Source organism: Ursus maritimus, unplaced genomic scaffold (assembly GCF_017311325.1).
Source record: "Ursus maritimus isolate PB19 unplaced genomic scaffold, ASM1731132v1 scaffold_6, whole genome shotgun sequence".
Lineage (NCBI taxonomy): Eukaryota > Metazoa > Chordata > Mammalia > Carnivora > Ursidae > Ursus > Ursus maritimus.
The window spans coordinates 77,485,725-77,504,868 of NW_024426774.1; the positions used below are offsets into that span (position 1 = coordinate 77,485,725).

A 19,144-nucleotide genomic window follows, 5' to 3' on the forward strand; every position below is an offset into this window, starting at 1 on the left:
ACATCTGCAGACCCTTCCCCTGTGGGATTGCTTTCTCTTCCCTGGGTGAGTGCCTTGGCTCACGCTACACATTAATCTGCAGTGGTCTAAGCCAACTAATGACAGATGTAAACTCTCTAGGGACCACTATTTCCTACTTTGCCCCCTTTATATTCATGTTTGGAAACATTTATATTAATATGTATGTGAATGCATTCAGAGAATATGTTTGCTAAAATGAATTTATTCATGTTAGTGGCTAGAAGACCACATTATAGAATCACTTAGAAACCTACGAACATATAAAACAAAAATTATTGGAAAGCTAAAATCCAAAGAAAGTCTTGCAGATTTCATTTTAGAATGCATTTCATTTTCTGTTGCTTTATATGTTCTCAAATTGGAAAACACAACTATGTTTAAATCTACAAGTTCAGAAATGTACTTAGAATTCAGGATCTGGTTCAGGATATAATCAACTACATTTGAAAAAGAAAGAGGTAATATAGATTATTTGGCGTAATGATCTTCAGTCCTGGCTGCGTGGTACTAAATGGGGCGGGGGGGAGGGGAGGGGCTTTTAAAAGTGCCAGGGCCTGGGCTTTCCACCCAGAGTTCCTGAATTAGCGGAGCTGGCGATGGGGTCTGGGCAGCTGGGAGGCCACGTAGAATGTCCCAGGGAATCTGGCTGTAGCCAGGTTCGAGAATTTCATGGACATGGTCCACCAACTTCTCTCATTTAACAGGGGTCTTTTCCCCACCCAGCATACTCCACCTAAAATAGCAGAATTGTTCTCTGGCCCAAAAGGTAAAGCAGTCACTGTGAAGCCAGGTGTGTAGCTCCCGGGGAAGATGGCGGCTGGCACCAGTTGGCACCTCCCCAGAGGGCGTGCGGGGGCCTGTTCTCAGCCCCGTGGTGGGCACGAGCCTTGAACAATCCCCTCTCTGCCCTGGGAGAACCCCAGGCTTGGAGTCGGAAGACCTGGCTGGAGCCCTCACTCCATTATTACTACTCTGAGCGACCTTGGTTAATACATGGGACCGTTCTGGGCCTCTGCGGCCTCATGTGTAGAATGAGGGAAGTCATGCCTTCCCAGTGAGAAGAATAAGGCACTCGTGAACAGGTTTGTCCCTGTGTAGAGCCTCAGAACTAGCTAGTCCGTGGGGGACACTGTGCACCTCTGGGGAATCACCCTGGATCCTGAGGCCACGTCCTCAGTGGAGTGGCCAAGCCCAGGGTCAGCCTGGCTCCAGACGTGGGGTTTTAGGGGGAAACCCTAGAGTCCCAGGTGTGCGGTGCCAGAACCAGGGGTGGGAAGGGGGGGTGGTCAGCGAATGCCAGGGGCCCATCAGATCAGAAACCACGCCTGCCTGTGGCACCCATCCTGAAGTGAGAATGGAGGCCTTTCCTGCAGAGCGAGGCTGTCTTCTTTTGTAGCACGTTTTCCCAGCACCACGGTCTAAGTGGCAGGAGGACTCCTGGAAATGAGAGGCGGGGGAGTCTGTTGGCTACTTGGATTCCAGCTCTGTTCTGCAGGGTGCAAGTCACCTCAGCAGCCCGGGCCTCCCGTTTCCTGCACAGGGCGGGTAACAGCCCCTCCCTGAGCGAGGTGTCTGGGGCACGAATGATGGGAGTGAATGTTCGCGAAGCCCTGAGCGCGGTGCTGGCTGACGGTGATGCCAGGTAGGGGTCGGCCGCTGTGCCACACAGGGCTAACCTGTCTGTCCCCTCCCGTCCCAGTGCCTAGCCCCTCTTGTAACGGCTTCGACAGCACCCTTTCGAGGCCCTGCCGGGTGCCACTTGGAAAGGAGGTCTGCTTCATCGCCACCGTTCGCCTGGCAACGCCCCAATTCTTAAAGGCAAGTACCCGGGAGAGAATTTATCATGTAGAACCAGTACAACTAGTCCCATTTAGTTATAGTTCATTAACCGTCTCTATGGGAAAGAATAAGACTGCAGTGGCGCTGTCACTGACTTTGAAAAGTTGAAATGTCTGGCGTCTATACCTGTGTCAGCCCCCACCTGCCCCTTGCCTTCACTCTGGTCTCCTGCGAGCTGTTTTGCTGCAAGGCAGCGTCAGCCACTGCTCAGCCTGCAGAGGCTCATTTGTGACTCCGTCGACCCTCCCACTTTTCACGCCAACGTTAAGACCACTCAGGGCAGGCCTAGGTGAGGACCCAGTGTCAGAACTAGGGGTTTGTCTGTGTTCTCTCATCTGTGATTGCTCTAACACCCGTGGCATGAATGCCGAGTTAAATTAGTCATTCAAATTCAGATGAAAAGCCATTTTCCACATGTTTACCACACTTCTAGATAATGGGAAGGGAGTGGTGTGACATTTTGGCTCTTAGGTATTTTTCCCCAGCTTGTGACATAAATTTAGTATCAGCTAATACTGAAATTAGCTACAGATGATGAGTTTCGTCCAACACAACTTGGAGACTTGCTCTCAATGATTTTAACTTCTGTTATCCTTCTACCATGCGTTCTTGAACAAACGTAGGGTGAGCGTCTGGCACCCTGAGCAACATTTTTTCCCCTTCTAATACAGGAAATGTGCATAGTTGACGAACCCTTAGAGGAATTCACTTCAAGGCATAGCTTGGAATGGAAATTTTTATTTCTGGATCACAGGTTTGTGAAAAGAAAAACATATTTGGGTTGGGTCCTTTTCAAGTGTTTGCTTGCGTGAGCCAGGCTCTCCTTGGGAGAGAAAAGTCGGGCCTGGTCCCTTCAGGGAGAAGGGCTTTCTGGCAGCAGGAAAAATCGTTCCCAGCCAAGAGTGAGGCGGCTTCCCTTCCACTGCAAGTTGTCTGTGGCTATGTTCTGTGTTTGGGTCAGAACATCTCAGGAGAGCCCGGTGTCACAGCCCGGGGACATCCCTGGGATACCCTCATGCCCACACCCGCCCCTCGGGACCCTCTCCAGTTCCCAGGAAGGCAGGAGCAGATGGGAGGGAAACTCCTCATCTTACTTCTCTCAACACCCCTTTGTCCCTTTAATTCAACCTGCTTTCTTTCTTCTATAACATTTTTCACAGCTGAAGGGTGAGAAATCTCCCCTCCCCACCCTTTAACTTTTTATTACGCTTTGGGGTTGGGCTGACTCAATCCATAGCTGTTTTTAATCATTTGGTAATGATAAAGTTTATTATTATTTAACCCAGGTTATGCCAATGAAACTGAGTATTTAAATGCCAGGAAGTTTGAGCACTTTGGAAAACACAGCCTCTCTGGTGTGAACCATTGCAAAATTATTTTCATGCCCTTGTTCTTGAGAAATGAGGCCACTGTGTTGATCATTAAACATGCAAACTGGCCCCCTCTGGATGGAGGTGCTGCCGTGGTGAGATGGGCAGGGTATTTGCTCTCTGACGAACTGTCCCCATTGCTTGGCAGAGCCCCTCCAATCATAGGATACCTGCCTTTTGAAGTTTTGGGGACCTCGGGCTATGACTACTACCATATTGACGATCTGGAGCTCCTGGCCAGATGCCACCAGCACTGTGAGTACCGCACATCCAGCCCCAGGGCCAGACGGCCTCCAGCCCCCTCCACGGAGCCCCGACAGCACGACTCTTGGGCCCTGGAAGTCTGTTTATTACTTGGTTTCTTTTTAAAGAGGAAGACTTAGTTTTCTCTAAAATGATGTAGGTGTGGGGTAGAGGTCCTTCTGTGGTTTGCCCCTGGGTTGTGTTTCTGTGTTTCCACCTGGAACTGACTTTGCCCCACCTCCTCCCACCTCCCCCCCGCCCCACCTTCCCGTGCCCTTCAGATACGTAAGCTATTTTAATCTGACTTAAGAAAATAAGACAATGATGGTCATTTTTTCTAAGTTATGCAATTCATTTCGAAGACAAAATACCAAATTCAGCATCCCTGCTTTTTGTCAACATACATATATGGGTCACAAGCTACAGGCCAGGTACTGAGCTAGGCCCAGGACGTAAAGACGATCAGAATCTCCTTACTGTTCTGTAGGAGCAAGGTCTAATGGAAAAGCAGAAATACGTGACATTATAGGATGCTGTCACTGCATTAGAGGGGATGTGCTCAGGATACTGGGGGGCTCAGCCAGCTGGGGGAGGGGATCAGGGAAGGCACTCTGCCACAGAAGAGGACAACAGGTGGGCAGAGGTAGGGGAGGTAGGACTCATGATGTGGGGGGATGTGGAAGAATGACCAGTATATCTGGGTTCTCACTTAGCAAGAGTTGTCAAGAATTAACCATGCAAAGCCATATTTTCCGTGCCAGGTTCTAGCTTTAAACAAGAACATTTTTCATCATCCTGACTTCTGGATCCTGACACATGAATTGACCACCAACGCTGTATTTTGATAGACGTGCTGTCCGTAGTACCCGTATAACTTTCTGTTCTCCACTTTCTTGTCAAAGGAAGAGTAGGCTCGAGTTCCATCGGGGTCTTCTGTTGGAATCTGAGGCTAATCTTTAAAACTTGAACCCCTTGCTCCTCAAAGTATGGTCCTCGAGTAGCAGCAAGGGCAGTGCACGGAGTCGGCTAGACTTGTAGACTCTCGGGCTTTCCCTCCAGGACTGTGGAATCAGAACGTCCATTTTAACAAGACCCCCCAAAGGATTCATGGGCACAGGAAAGTTTGAGAAGCAGGGTTACCTCAAGCCTTGGCTGCTTCTGACCCTTCTAACGGAGCAAGGCCACCCTGAAGGTAGAATTACCTTCATGGTCTGAAGGACTTGGCCCAGGGCTCAGGCAAGACATTCTCCCTCTGTGGAGCCCATGCCCTTGCTCAGCTGGGCTTCCTACCTCTTCGGAGATCACATTTTCCAAGGCAGTGGCTCCCGTTGTCACTTCGGTTTCCCAGTTGTGTATCTGTTATCTGTTTGCGGAAGGAGGGGCTAAATTCCAGGCCCTGAGGCAGTGACCCAAACTGTTGTTCTTCCCTACACCCACAGTCCCAGCCTTCTGCCCCGAGCAGGCTCAAACTCCAACAGCACCCATTCTGTTCTGGACGCCCCCAGAGAAGCCCACCGACAGACTTAACCCTAGGGGGCTCCACACAGCCCTGCGGCAGCGGGGCCTGAGCTAGAAGGCATCTGTAGGCGACTCTCTCATTTAGGACCATGTAGACGAAGCAGGAACTGCTGACTGACAGCCACCGAATCCATGCCGAGGGTGCGGGCTGTCGGGTCTATTTTGGGCCCCCTTCTCCCAGTGTCTGCATTGCTGTCTGTCCTGAGCCCCGCTCCTGCAGCTCCAAAGACAGCGCCGCCTGCAGCAGGCAAACCTGAGCCTCTTTGTAATTAAACGCGGGTTTGGGAATCGGCCCTTCGCTGAGGCTCTCTTAAGCCTTTGAGCATTTGGGGAAGGGTGCGGATTGTTTTTCCCTTATTTAAGAATTCAATATCGTTTCCCGGGATCTTGATAGTCACTTAAAATACAGCACACCTGGAGAAGGGCACGCTGTTTGGCATGGTGTTTCTGAAAGCTTATGTTTTCAACAGTACCTTCTGGGGGAGAGCATTTTCGTATCCGCGTTTGCTACCTGCAGCCTCCGTTTTCTGCCAACAGTGATGCAGTTTGGCAAAGGGAAGTCCTGTTGCTACCGGTTTCTGACCAAAGGCCAGCAGTGGATTTGGCTGCAGACCCACTACTACATCACGTACCACCAGTGGAACTCCAAGCCCGAGTTCATCGTGTGCACACACTCGGTCGTCAGGTGAGGGCTGGGGCTGGGCGGGCGGGCCAGTGGTCCCAGGTCCTGCAGAGCAAGCGAGCCCGGGCTTGAATTCCTCCACGGGGCCCGGGGTGTCCTCCGCAGTTCACAGAGGAATCTCCGGAGCTCAGCTTCCTGCCAGGGACACAGCATCTCTGTTCCCTCTGGGGGGTTAAGTGTTCGGTTCGGCCCCTCCGCAAGCTTCACGCGCTCTTTCCAGCTGCCAGGATGTGACTTACTGCTTCACTGACCTGCTTCCACATTTCCCCTCCTCTCCATCCATCCTCCAGCCTTCCCTGGTCACTGTTTGGAGACAAAAATTAAAATTTTGCCTCTAAATCACTCACAGACCTAGTCCCCTTTGTTTCTAATGCATTAAAAGCCCCTGCTGGCAACTGAGGCAGCGTTGGGAGTAGAGCCTGGCTCCAGGGGAGAGGGTTCCAGGCAGTTCCCAGTGGCCTCAGGGACCCCCCAGCCCAAGGTGGGTGAGCAGAGCTTCCAAGGGAGGCCGTGTATCTATACTTTCCTAGACACAGGCTCTGTAAGGTCACGATTCCCGAAGGTAGAGGAGAAATGCCATTCATGGGCTTTTTCCCCTCTGACTACAGAAATTTTAAGGACATCAATCAGTTTTAAACTGATCTAGAGAAGAGCATATGAGCAGAGCAAAGAAAGGTTATATACATTGTAGGTATGTATGTATATAGACGTAATAGACAAGACAGATAAAAGATGGGTAGATATATATGGGTACATATAGACACTATCCGTAGATACCGCACCTTGTATATACACATAAGAGATAGACAACGGGTAGATAACAAGTAGGTAGGTGAGTAGGGAGATAAATGGATAGATACCATACATACACACATGCATATATACAGTCAACAAGTCAATCTCTCTTCTTTAATAAGTGGGGAGAAAATGCCTGTCTTTCTTGCCAGTGACCCCGACCATCCCATTGCATGCCTCTTCTAGGGACTTGATCTTAGCTTCTCAGCCCACCCTTGGGCACTTCAGCAGCCAGGGGTTTCTGACGACAGGTGAGTCCTCCCTACCGCCACCCAGCCTGGGCCTTTGCCGCAGGGTCCTTTTGCCCCCAGGGAAGGTTGGCCATCGTCATCATCTTGGTCTTCAGACTCTGCCCTTGACCTTACTCTTCCTCTCCATCCTCTACCTCCCTAATCTTGGAAAGCAACTCTCAGAGAAAGTAGGGAGTGAACTAGTTAGTAAATAAGGTAACAAGCATTCCAGAGGCCCCAGAGCCACTGTCACTTGCCAGGGCCCCTCACCCAGCCTGTTCCTCCCCGTGAAGCAGAGGCCAGAGCTGGGGCCCTTCAGCCGTCACCACATTGGACCGATTTCCCTGTGCTCTTTTAAAAGTGGGCCCATAGACAAATCAGTGCTCTGAGTCTAGACCTAGATTTGTTTGAGAGAAAACTGTCAAAGGTTGTACTGACTAAAAAAGTCTTGTGTCACGTCTCGGTATGCACAGTCCAGACTGGGTAGGTTTTAAGAAAGGCTTCTGGTTATTCAAAGGCCTCGCCTTATCCTGTAGATGAAAATATGTTTCTAAAGACAATTATGTTTAGAAGTTTCAGGACATGGGGAGAAGAAAAGTAAAGGAGAAGGGAGAAGAAACACCGTGGAAAGGAAAATATTTCGGTTGTCACATTAGAAGTCACCCCAGTGGCAGTTAGACACAGAATTTGAGACTCCCTCCTCAAACAAGTGACAAGACTAGCCTCCTTTGTGGTGACGATTCTGGGGTGGGCGTCACGTGGGGTACCTCGACGTATCACACAAGCCCTCTCTGCTGTTGCCATCTGGAACGTCCCACCTCCAGCTCTGGTCTCTTGATTTCCTGATCAGTTACGCGGACGTCCGGGTAGAAAGGAGGCAGGAGTTGGCTTTGGAAGACCCACCACCTGAGGCCGTCCACCCTTCAGCACTAAAGGTAAGCGATCCCCACCAGACGGCTAAAGGCCAAGTTAGCCTAAGTAAGTTCTTCCATGAGTTGTTATAATGAAGCTAGGAGGATTTTGATTTGCTGTGCTCCCGGTACTATTCAGCGTGCTTCTCGGGTACTCACTCTTTACCATCACCATATTCCTGCGTGGCGGGCACTGTTACTACCCTCGTCCTTCAGACGAGGCACAGAAGCACACACAGGATTTAGCGCACAGACCCAAGGCCACTGAGGGTGAGAACTCACAGAGCTGGTTAAGAAACAGCCTCTGGACTCAAAGAGTGATCTGGCAACTTTCCATCCTTACGAGAGCAGTAATAATAAACCCACTTTGTATCTCTCCCACAGATAAAAAAGTTAGGGGCTTATTCCATCGTCCCATTGAGGTGTGGAATAATTTGAATGCCCTGGTCCTTCCCTTAGCCTAGGGGCTGATGGTCTGCCTGCAAGACCCGGGCCTCACCCCCCACCCTCCGTGTCTTCAGTAGCAAGGTGCAGTTTCTACGGTGTCTGCGGGTCTTAGTGAACAGCCGTGTTGGAGCCAGCTTCGTGCCAGGGAGCTCTGCAAGTCAGGGGTGTCCGCCTTCACAAAGCCTTACCGTCATCCTTCTCCGCATGGGGCTCTCGGGTCCCCTGTAGTCGGGCTTTCTCCGTACCCGCTCCTGGTGTGTCAGACAGCTGGAGGGAAACGTGCAAGCGGACCAGAGCCCTTCCTCAAAGGTCATTCTTCAAGCAGACACACATGTTGGGAGAAAAGGAGAGAAAGGGAAGGGAGGGAGCATTGTACTTCATCAAAGCCAAGAAGCTGTCTGTTATAAGATCCCCCATTATTTATCTCCCATTAAGAAAGAGAAAATGCTGTCACCAGTCCATCTGTGAAATACGGACTTCTTTTCATTAGAGGTCACATCCCAACTTCAGATATGTCACTACGTAGAGGGGAAGTGTCTCTTATCATTGGTGACATGTGGTTCAAGTGCCAGGCTGCCCCGCAACCTAGAATGCAGAGACGTTGGCCAGGAGCTGCTGCAGCAGCAGTGGTCCAAAGAAAGTATCTCTGGCCCATGAGAGTCGAGTTGGAGGGAAGGAGAAACCACCTGTAAAGACCAGAGAGCAGTCCGTGTCTTGGGCGAGCCTCCCCTGCTGGCGCGTTCGCGGTGAAGTATCGGATGGTGGTCCGTCACCAGCCCGCTGATATGACACACCTGTCCTTGTTTATGGACGTGTTTATTTCCCAGCTCTGTCATACAATGCATCATGCATCATGTCCGAGAACAGGACCCAGCTGCTCATAGGCAGGCATTAGACACACCATACATCACGGCTCGTGAACAGGCACAGTGTGCGTCATCCTGTCGGAAATTCGTTCTTGAGGTTTCCGACCCTTCAGGAACCCTAGAACCCAGTGGAACTTCTCATAAACATGCACATATGTCTAAACACACAAATACAATCTCGGGCTGCCCCTTTTAAAGGAAAAGCCCAGGGGACAGTGCTTTTCAAACTATCAGTGGCAATGGACTCTGATTTCAAATCTGTCACTGACCGGTGCATTTGCCAAACGGAAATTCCCATGCTTGGGTGTGATGTGCAGCTCCGTCAGATGGCTAGAAAAGTCTCTCAGTGCTCACCGCCACTGCCTGTCCAGATTTGTCTGCTGACCAGGAGCACACGATTGGCAAACAGCCGTGGGCCAGGGCCTGCGCTCCGAGGGCCGTGTATCTGGGACTAAGCCGCGGAGCCTCCGAGTTGACATTTAGCAAATCCAAGCACACCCCGTGATTCTGTTTTGCGCAAAGGACTGTAGGTCACATATCAATCGTTTCAGCCCTTACTCGGGCACACACCCAGTATCCACCCTCCCTGGAGTCCTGACCCAAAAGACAGAATAGCCACATAGACTCACACCCAGAGATTTTAGACCCAAGACCGTGGGACATAGGACAGCCTATCCAAACAGCCTAGAGATGCCAGGAATGTCACCATCCTCCTATGACTGGATAGGAGCATGGCTCAGGAAGGTGGGCATTATGTTTCTTCTTTAGCTTAAAAATTACCCTAATCCCTGCTGTCTTACACTTATGACACTAAAAAGTGCAGGATGGAAAGATGGCTTCTTAGGGCTGGAAGGGCACCGTTGCTTTCTCATCACACAATACTCGAAGCAGGGCCATCCTGGGATCCAGGATCAGTTAGCATCCAGGATCAGTTAGGATCCAGGAATTAGTAGATGGGAGATCATTGACCCTTTGCCTGTTCTCCACGCTGGGGCCCCAAAGCTACAAAGGAGAAGCAGTGGGGAGACCATGTGGGAGATGCTCTGATGGGTCCAAAGGCATTGGTTTCATCAGAGTGTTAACGATTCAGTACACCAGCAACCTCATTTCTAGAACTTGCCTCTTCTCCCCTTCTGGGAAAGCCAAGATTCTGGGCAGTGAGGTGACAGTTTTAAGGAAAAAATAAAATGCACCATCGGTTATGAAAATCTAAAAAATCAAAATGCAAGGTGAGAAAGCATAACAGATCCTGCTTTTGTAAGGCCACAAGTGTCTCAAAGACACCTAGATTACATATATGTACGAATATCCTACCCCAATATGTCAGGACTTCCAAATGGTTCCCATCTTTCTCCCTCCACCCTCCAAATTTTTCCACACAGAGGAGAGCTAAAGTCCTGTCATTCATTCCCATCACCTCGATGCTGAAGTTGTGTGTGTGTGTGTGTGTGTGTGTGTGTTTCAGGACAAGGGCTCCGGCCTGGACTGTCAGCAGCACTTTAATGCACTTGACGTGGGCACCTTGGGCCTTAACCCCAGTCAGTCACCATCGGTGTCCTCCAGAAGCTCCCACAAATCCTCGCACACGGCCATGTCAGAACCCACCTGTGAGTGTCCTGCCACGGATGGTGGGGGATGGGTGCCCCACACGGGACCAGGGTATGGGGGGCACGGAGCCCCGCGAAGGGTCCCAGGCCTGAGCAGAATCAGGGCAGTCCATGGCTACCGAGTGGGAGCTGCCTTGGTGCTCATTCTTGCTCCCTTTCCCGCGGGCTTCCTGCCCTCCCCCTCTCCCCACTCCGGAGCAGACAGAAGGCAGGTGACACGCAGACCCGAGAGTCTGGCTGGGCTTGAGGGACTCTGGCGAGGTGTGAGGTCAGGCAGGTGGTTGAACCAGGCTCTGGACGTGAAGTGTGGGGATGGTTTGCTGTCATCTGCCTGCTCCCAGGTGAGGTTGGAGGCTGACAGAACTTGCTGGACTTTGTCAGGGAAGCCAGCCAGGCCCTTGTCTCGTGTGCACTGTAGTCATTTTTCCCCTCTTTTGATAAGAAAACTGCTAAGTCTGTGTGGATCGGGAAGGTGATGAGTTGCTTTCTTACAGCCACCCCGAGCAAGCGGATGGCCGAGGCCAGCACCACGGCTCTGCCAAGGTCGGCCACCCTGCCCCAAGAGCTCCCCGTGCTGGGGCTCAGCCAGGCAGCCACCATGCCGGTACGTGACTTGAAACTTCTCGGCCAGGGGCGCCCCACTGGGGCGGGGCTGGCTAGACCCCAGGACCGCGAGCTGCATCTTCCCAGAGAACCAGCCGTACTGGACGTGGAGAGTGTGGGGTGGCGGGCAGGGTGGGAAGCTAGGTCGTTTAATTAGCAACTAATTTGAAACATTTTTCCTCCAAAATCAACATGGATGTATAGTCAAAGAATGCCAAATCCAAACGAGATTTAAAGATTAAGCCGGACGTCTCAAACCAGGGATCACCCCCCCCCCAGAGTCTCTGAGGACACAGGACCCTACCATTGTGGGTCCTGTTTCGCCCCAGTGGAAATGTTTGAGAAGTCCCTGTCAACAAAAATGTACCCCTGCATGTATCAGGCAGTGTCCCTGATCTGCACCAGACCTCTCCAGAAGGTCAGGGACCGAGTGGCCTTTTAGAAGGCATGCTGGCTGTATGCAAAATCACTGATGTACAATTCTCTGGTTATCTGTTGCCTCGTAAGGGATCGCCTCAAACTTGGAGGTGTAAAGCAAAAGTCGTCTCTCACATTCACGGGATTCGAAACGAGCACAGTGGGGCTGACTCCGCTCTGCGGCCTGGTGTCGGAGGCCTCGCGCACCAGCCAGGGCTAGGGAATTCACATCCTGGGTGTATCTGCTCGCATGGCTGCCCCCCGGGCTGGACTGGGCTGACTGAAGCCTGGGCCCAGCTGAGACCATCCACCCTTGACTTGCATGGGCCTCTCCCTGCCTGAGAGCTGAGCTTCTCCCAGCACGGCAACTGGGTTCCAAGGAGAAATGTCTGGAGGGGGGGCTTTCCGTGAGAACCAGGCGGAAGCTGCATGGCTTTCTATAACCTAGCCGCGGGAGTCCCACAGCGCCACCTCTGCCATGCCTCTTGGTCAGAGCAGTCCCAGCTCATCCACAGAGACGGACAGAGACCTCCACCTCAGGATGGGAGAAGTGTCCAAGAATTTCAGGGGCCGCATCCGGGTCGTTGCCAACTACCTCATCCCCATCCCTCGCTGACACCGGGGATGGAAGTGAACATGCCACCTTCCTGCTTGCCGTCTCCATGAAAGTTATGCACGCCCTACTTGAAAAGCTTAGGCGACGAGTTTTATTTTCAAATCAAACATGACAAAGACCATGAATGCCATTCTTCCAGCACTTGGCTGCCCAGTCTAACTACTTTCTGCCACCGATGGAGGCACAGCCCCTCCCCACTGTGCTAGGGACGCAATTGGGAGACTCCAGACCGGGCTGTGGGTGGCCCCGTGCTAGGATTTCTCACTCAAAACCAGCCTCCTGTTGTCACTTCCTCCCAATGCGGTCCAGGGTGACATTTCCCATTTGGGCTGCTTCCTATGGTCCCTAGCACCTGAGGACAGTTTGGGAATAACTTCAGAAGAATTCTTTTGACTTTTCTGTTTAAAACTGTCACGAGCCCATGAAGGTGAAGCGTTTCATTTCTTGTTTCTACACATTGTCTCGCCACCATCCCCCTGCCCTGTCCTGAGTGATCAGGAAACAAGGTCTGTGACTCAGCTGACTTCCCAGGAGTCTCTCGAGTGGATTCCAGGCAAAGTCTGCTGAAATTGCACCAGTACTCACTGCCTGGAGGAATGAGTGGGTATAGACATGCAGGGCACTAATGCACGTCGGTCTACGTGAGTGTTGAGCAGAAAGAGGAAGGACCACGCGCAAAGCCAACACTGGTTATTAGCACAGCCCCGTTCACACAGCTCGATGACACCACTAAGAATTTATCAGTTTGGGAGAAGAGCAAGCACATCCACCAAGAATGGAGTCCGGAACAGAAGGCAAGGGAGGGGGGTGTGGAGGAGAGCTGAGAAGCTCCGGCACATCGCAGCGGCTCTGCAGGGCACACCGTGGCAGGAAGGCATCACGGATCCCGAGGGGGACTCCAGGACCTTGCTTGAGAGCACGCTGCACCCTTCACCAGCCGTGTTTCGGCTCTGACTCCATGTCCTGCGAGGGCAGCAGCATAGCTCACCTTCTAGAAGTGAGCTCTTCACTCTAGTGCAGAGGGCCTCCTATAAGCCAGAGAACCCAGCTGACTGAGAGCACCCATGGACCTCTGGAATGGCCCAGAAGTGGTGTTTGTTAACAAAGCCCCCCTCTCTTCCCCAGGCTCCACTGCCAGCCCCATCATCCTGTGACCTCACCCAGCAGCTCCTGCCCCAGACCATCCTGCAGAGCCCCTCTGCCCCCATGACACAGGTGAGTCTCGGGCTCAGGAAAAGGGACACCTGGTGGTCGCACTTCCCCCAAGACATAATGCGCAGTATCCCCTTGTGTGGGGGTGGGGATACACTGGTGCCCAAGTGTATGTACCAAACCAAGATCTCACAATGGGGAATGTTTCTCCCCATGTGCCCGTGGGACGTGCCGAGCTTTGAACTCTGTCCTATACCTGTCCCCTCCGGCCATCATCGTCTTCTTAATCTTCGTTCATCTCTCTGCCACTTTTCTCTGTTCCTTTTACTCTTTATGACTCCAAATTGGTTATGTTATTTTAGCAAAAGTTTAAATTAGGCCAAATGTCATAGGGAGACTGCAAAATTGTAAGAGCTGTGAGTCCAGTACTATAAATATCACATCGAGGGTTTTTTTGTTTTGTTTTTGTTTTTTTTTAAGGATCATGACTTTGCTGAGTAATTCCTTCTTTGTTTCAGCAACAGTCAGTGAGTTACTATTTGGGTCGGGGAGTGAGCGAGCGTGAGGGGCCCAGGGATGCTTGTAGCTCAGCCCTTGCTGTTAGTAGTCAGGGTTCAAGGGAGGGCCAGGCAACTGTTAATAGTCAGGGTTCAAGGGAGGGCCAGGCATATAAACAGGTCAACCTCCATGGCAGGGTGTGTGTGTTTACAGAACCAGAAAGAAAATTACCTCCCCCCCCCCAGGAGGTGATGCTTGAGCTGGGCCTGGAAGAATGGGTAGGAGGTTGCCAGGTGGAGGGTCCACAGGGAAGGCGTCTGGGCTTGGGCAGGGAGTTTGGACAATATGCACCCCGCTTGAGGCCCGGCAGGCGGCAGGCGGCTGAATGAAGCAGCAGTCATTCATTCTGTGGCCCAGGAGGGCGGGGGAGCTGATTGGCATACATTGGGCTGAGGCCAGCCTCCGCTTTCCGTTCCTTTCTGGCATATTTAGCTTGGTCTCACTCTCTGGCCACAAGGGGGTCCCAGGTAGCAGCAGCTCACCAACTGGCTGCACTCTTGCCAAAGTGCGGACTTCTGTGTCGGCGCAAACCTGTCACCGCTGATGAAAACTCTTTATAACATATGTCCCTTTAACAGCGGTCTCGAATGCTTTCCTGGAATAAGAAAGGCACCTGCTAGCACGTGCTCCTCGCTCGAGTTAGGCTGGGAGGATGTAAAACGCATGCAGAGTCGACTAATTAAAATCATCTATATTCATCCTCATTAGGGGAAAAAAAAAAATTCTCTTCGAATTTCCAAGGCACATTTGGTATGAAATTAGTAACTTTTTCAATCCAAAGGCACCTAAAATAAGAGCCCCTCTAACTTCTGGGTCTTGCATAAGTAAAGGAATGTCTTTGTTTTATAATGCATAATGATGTGATTAAGGTCTTCTTCAAATTCTGATTTTTCATGTATGGAACATCATTTTACTTAACAATAACAGTTCTTACTCTGTTAAGCATATTATACTTAATAATAAGCACATTCTTGAAGACATTCTTGCATAATTGCTGACCTTTCAAGTCAGGGGGCTCTTTTCACACCTGCTCCATGTAAAACAATGGATTCTACCATTTTCTCTCTTCCCATTCACTGCTGTTATTGCTCTCACACGCTATCACAGAAAGGGGGGAAGAAATAAAATCCAAAACGTGAGAAATGGTTATCTGGGTAGTTGCTGGTTTTGCTTCATATTTCAATCCAAAGGCACCTAAAATAAGAGCCCCTCTAACTTCTGGGTCTTGCATAAGTAAAGGAATGTCTTTGTTTTATAATGCATAATGATGTGATTAAGGTCTTCTTCAAATTCTGATTTTTCATGTATGGAACATCATTTTACTTAACAATAACAGTTCTTACTCTGTTAAGCATATTATACTTAATAATAAGCACATTCTTGAAGACATTCTTGCATAATTGCTGACCTTTCAAGTCAGGGGGCTCTTTTCACACCTGCTCCATGTAAAACAATGGATTCTACCATTTTCTCTCTTCCCATTCACTGCTGTTATTGCTCTCACACGCTATCACTTAGAAAGGGGGGAAGAAATAAAATCCAAAATGTGAGAAATGGTTATCTGGGTAGTTGCTGGTTTTGCTTCATACTGGGTTTCTAAAATGTCTAAATTAGAGTAAAGGTCTTTATCAAAAAGGCCATGATCAGGAATAGGACAAGAGACTAATGCTTGGGTGTCCTGGAAGGCCTTGAGAAAATCAGAAGTTACTAGAAGTAACTAACACTTAGGAAGGACAGTGCCGGCCCCTCCCTGACTGCCCAGCCCCCTCCTGTTTCCCTTTGGAGCCAACTGGGCTACCCAGACTGCCCTCTCTACTGGACGTGCAAGACGTAGCCCCGAATGTTTCCTGACTTTGTAGAACCCACCACGGAACCTTTTGTGTTGTGTTTTGTTTTGTTTTTAATTTCATACCTGGTAGAACTCCTTTTCTTTCTCAATCAAATTCTCTTCCAAAATCCCGGCTCAGTGTTTCGATGAGTTACATTCTGCTGGAGTTTTTGCTGATACAGTCTGGCATAGTGCAGGTATTTTTAAACTCATGTTGAACAGCAGAACTTGTTCTTGTAAATGAAGTCTGAAGCCCAAGACGCTCTGAGTGAGGTGGAACTGGGAGGCGGGGGAGGTGTTGCTGGCAAAACCTCTTGGCCTCACCCAGCTCCCTCCCAAGACTCCGGATTCACATTTTGGCCCCTACCACCTTCTAGCTCTGTGATCCCAAGCAAGTTGCATGTGTGACATGGGGGTATGATGTGAAGAATTGGTGTCCTGTCTCTGCTGGCCTGGGGCAATGACAGGCAAGTGTGGGTCTCCGCAAACGGCAGCACCCGCCTTTATTATTTGTGCTGGTTCTTTTAATTATTATTTTGCCACTCCCAAAACTTTGGTCAGTTAAGCCATCCTTCAGTGTATCCAGCTGTATCCGAAACTCTCCCGGCCTCCTTGCTTTTCCATGTATGGGAGGTCAAAGAACAGAGAAAGAGTCTCTGGAGGTGTTTGCAAAAGACAACGGGCAAGAAATGGACTAGGGAGATTTTTGGGATAGAGATCAAGGGAATGGAGGTTTAAAAAAAAAAAAGAAAAGAAGAGAAGAAGAAAGGGAGGGCGAGAGGGAGGAAGGAAGGAAGGGGTGAGCAGAAAAGCCCCAGACCAGCAAACACAAGAAACAGGAATTATTGAGTGCCCCAGAGAGCCCAGAGCAGGAGTGCCGACTTCACCTGCAATGATCTCCCACTCTCCTCCTGTTTCCTGCAAGGAAACGCCTTATGCCAAGGTGGACAGGTAACATGGGGCAGGGATCATCTGTAGAATCTTCCTACAGCCAACTTCCATCCCAGGAAAGGGGCAAGAGGTAAAAGAAGGGGAAACTTGGCGCTCCTGTGCAAAACACTTCTCAGTGTCCCTCCTGTAAGGTCGTCCTCTGCCAGTGCTACCCTCAGGACAAATGTCAGGTGATTGCACCACTCTTTTCCTTAGTTCTTTTGTGAACAGATTTGTAAGAAGTTCATAACAGCAGATGAGCCCGGGGGAAGGGAGGGAAGGTGGTAAGGCCTCCATGGCTCAGGCGGGTTAGGAGGGCAGGGCCTCCCACGAAACGTTGGTATCAAGTTCATTTGCGAATTGTTACGGAGGAGCCTTGCTTGCCAGGATCAGATTTAGGATAATGATAGGACCCCTGATTGCCTATGAACTGTCACCTGCTCTCTGATGCACTGCTTTCGACATTCTTCTCCAAAACCGTTTGTCTGTCTAACCAAATTGGGAATATCCGTTTGTGAGTGCTGCGTACAAAATCACATCCCAATTCCGGGGCCCTCCTGGACTGCCATGCGGTACATTAGACCTGCAGATTTCAGCAGACCTCAGAATAGCCCACACGGGGACCCCTGGAACTCCCGGCCCTCATCCAAAGCCCCTGTGCACTGCTGAGCTCGCCAGCAGCGAGGCACTCAGTAGGGATACCAGGATGGGTGGATAAGGGACAGGAAATGAAAGTGGGCAGGGCTGCTCAGAATAGCAGCAACATCTGTCTGTGAGGCTGAAATCATTCTTTCATCTGGTTGTGTGTTTTGACTCCACCTTCAAGTTCTCAGCACAGTTCAGCATGTTTCAGACCATCAAAGACCAGCTGGAGCAGCGGACACGGATCCTGCAAGCCAACATCCGGTGGCAGCAGGAAGAGCTCCACAAGATCCAGGAGCAGCTCTGTCTGGTCCAGGACTCCAACATCCAGGTGACGCCCCTTCCCGGGCCAGTGTCTGCCCTGGTCTCTGCCCTCCCTACCACCCTGTGACATATTTATCCGTCCTTTCCGGGTGGGCAGGACTCCCGCCAAAGTCCCTCTGAACTGCCCTCAGAGGTCCTGCTTATTGAGCATATTGAAACCTCCAACACCAAGTACAAGGAATGAATCCTTGTACTCCATCCCCAACTCCAGGCCAAACGTGAATTTCACAGGACACCCTCCCCATTTACCCCTTGTTCTGTTGGGCGCGTAATGTCTATACATCCCCTGCATGTTCATTCATGAGTGGTGGTTGATCGCCCTGCTCTGATGCTGGCCTCCCTCTTGTGGGGTTATGAACACCCAGCACTTGTGTAACTGCCCAGGCTACTGGTGGGGGACATGGACGCCACTGTGCAGTTGCCTCTCATACGAGGCATTAATGGAGGGAGATGTGGGAAATGATGAGATCTGCACCCTGCACCCAGGGGGACAGCCGAGGGAGCTGAGGACTGGAGGTCAGCACCCTGGCATTTCCAGGTCACCCCATTTGTGGCATACCCATTGTGGCACTCTGCATGTTCTGACAACAGCAGCTTTTAACCGTGACACCCTGCCCCAGAAGTCACTTCTTTGAATCCTCTTGAGAGATTGTGTTTGGAAGGAGAGCTATATATACACTAGAGCTCTTTCAAGGATAAATGATTTTTATTTTTACCAAGTTTCACTTGGATCGGTCCAAGACTATACTTCTCCCCAAGTGCATTCTTTTGACCCAGGCTCTAATTGTGAATGTAATTCTAGCTCACCTTGGGAGTCTGCCTTGAGACCTCTAAGCATTTGCACCCCACCCCCCTTAGGAGCGGCAGAAGGAAGCAGGAGAGTCCTCAATGGCTGGAGCCCGGAGCCGCCTCCTGTTGGGGGACCACCACAGACCCTCTCGGGGGCGATGGGCAGGCTCTGTGCGGGTGCAGCGCCAGCTTTGGAAAGCTGATAACGCGCGCCATGCGCGGATGGCACCTGCTGCTCGCCACCTGCCTGCCACGGGCGGGGTGCGGAGGCACTGCTGGCCGGCTTTCCGGACACTACGTGCCCCTGCACAGACCCTGGTCCCAGGGCTGGCCCCCTGCGGCTCAAAGATAGAGAACATGCGCGCGCACAGCCCGCCTAGCTGTCAGCAAGTGGAGCGTCCAGCCACGCCCACAGCTCTGCAGCTGCCCCGCCTCCTCGGCCGCACCCCGGAATGGACCAGGGAGAGGACCACAGTGTTTACAGGAAAAGAAATGGAGTCATCAAGGTGTCAAAGTCCCTTTTTACTTATTCTTTCCCAGCTGTAATGTTTTCTCACTGATCCAGGGCCTGATTGGCAGAACTTGCCTGACTCCAATTACTTGAATGGAATTTTTACACTAACAGGAAGGGGAAAATTGAGCCAGAAACTGCTAAAAGCAAGGTAGGCGTATGAACATCCTCCTCAGAGCCCGGGCTTTTCTATTTCCTGCCTTTTCCACATTCAGGCTGAATTCTAAAATAACAGGCGACACAAG

General features: G+C 50.9%; 1 protein-coding gene across 7 annotated transcripts in view; it reads left to right on the forward strand.

Annotated features, from left to right (window-relative positions):
• NPAS2 (neuronal PAS domain protein 2) overlaps positions 1–19,144 on the forward strand; it is a 154,527-nt gene that overhangs the window by 123,055 nt on the left and 12,328 nt on the right. For all 7 annotated transcript variants that reach the window (XM_040623585.1, XM_040623583.1, XM_040623586.1 and 4 more), the window contains 9 exons: positions 1,721–1,839; positions 2,532–2,614; positions 3,379–3,485; positions 5,529–5,676; positions 7,549–7,633; positions 10,388–10,529; positions 11,024–11,133; positions 13,291–13,380; positions 17,460–17,606. In XM_040623585.1, coding sequence (XP_040479519.1) covers positions 1,721–1,839; positions 2,532–2,614; positions 3,379–3,485; positions 5,529–5,676; positions 7,549–7,633; positions 10,388–10,529; positions 11,024–11,133; positions 13,291–13,380; positions 17,460–17,606 — 1,031 coding nt within the window. The remainder of the gene's footprint in view (positions 1–1,720; positions 1,840–2,531; positions 2,615–3,378; positions 3,486–5,528; positions 5,677–7,548; positions 7,634–10,387; positions 10,530–11,023; positions 11,134–13,290; positions 13,381–17,459; positions 17,607–19,144) is intronic.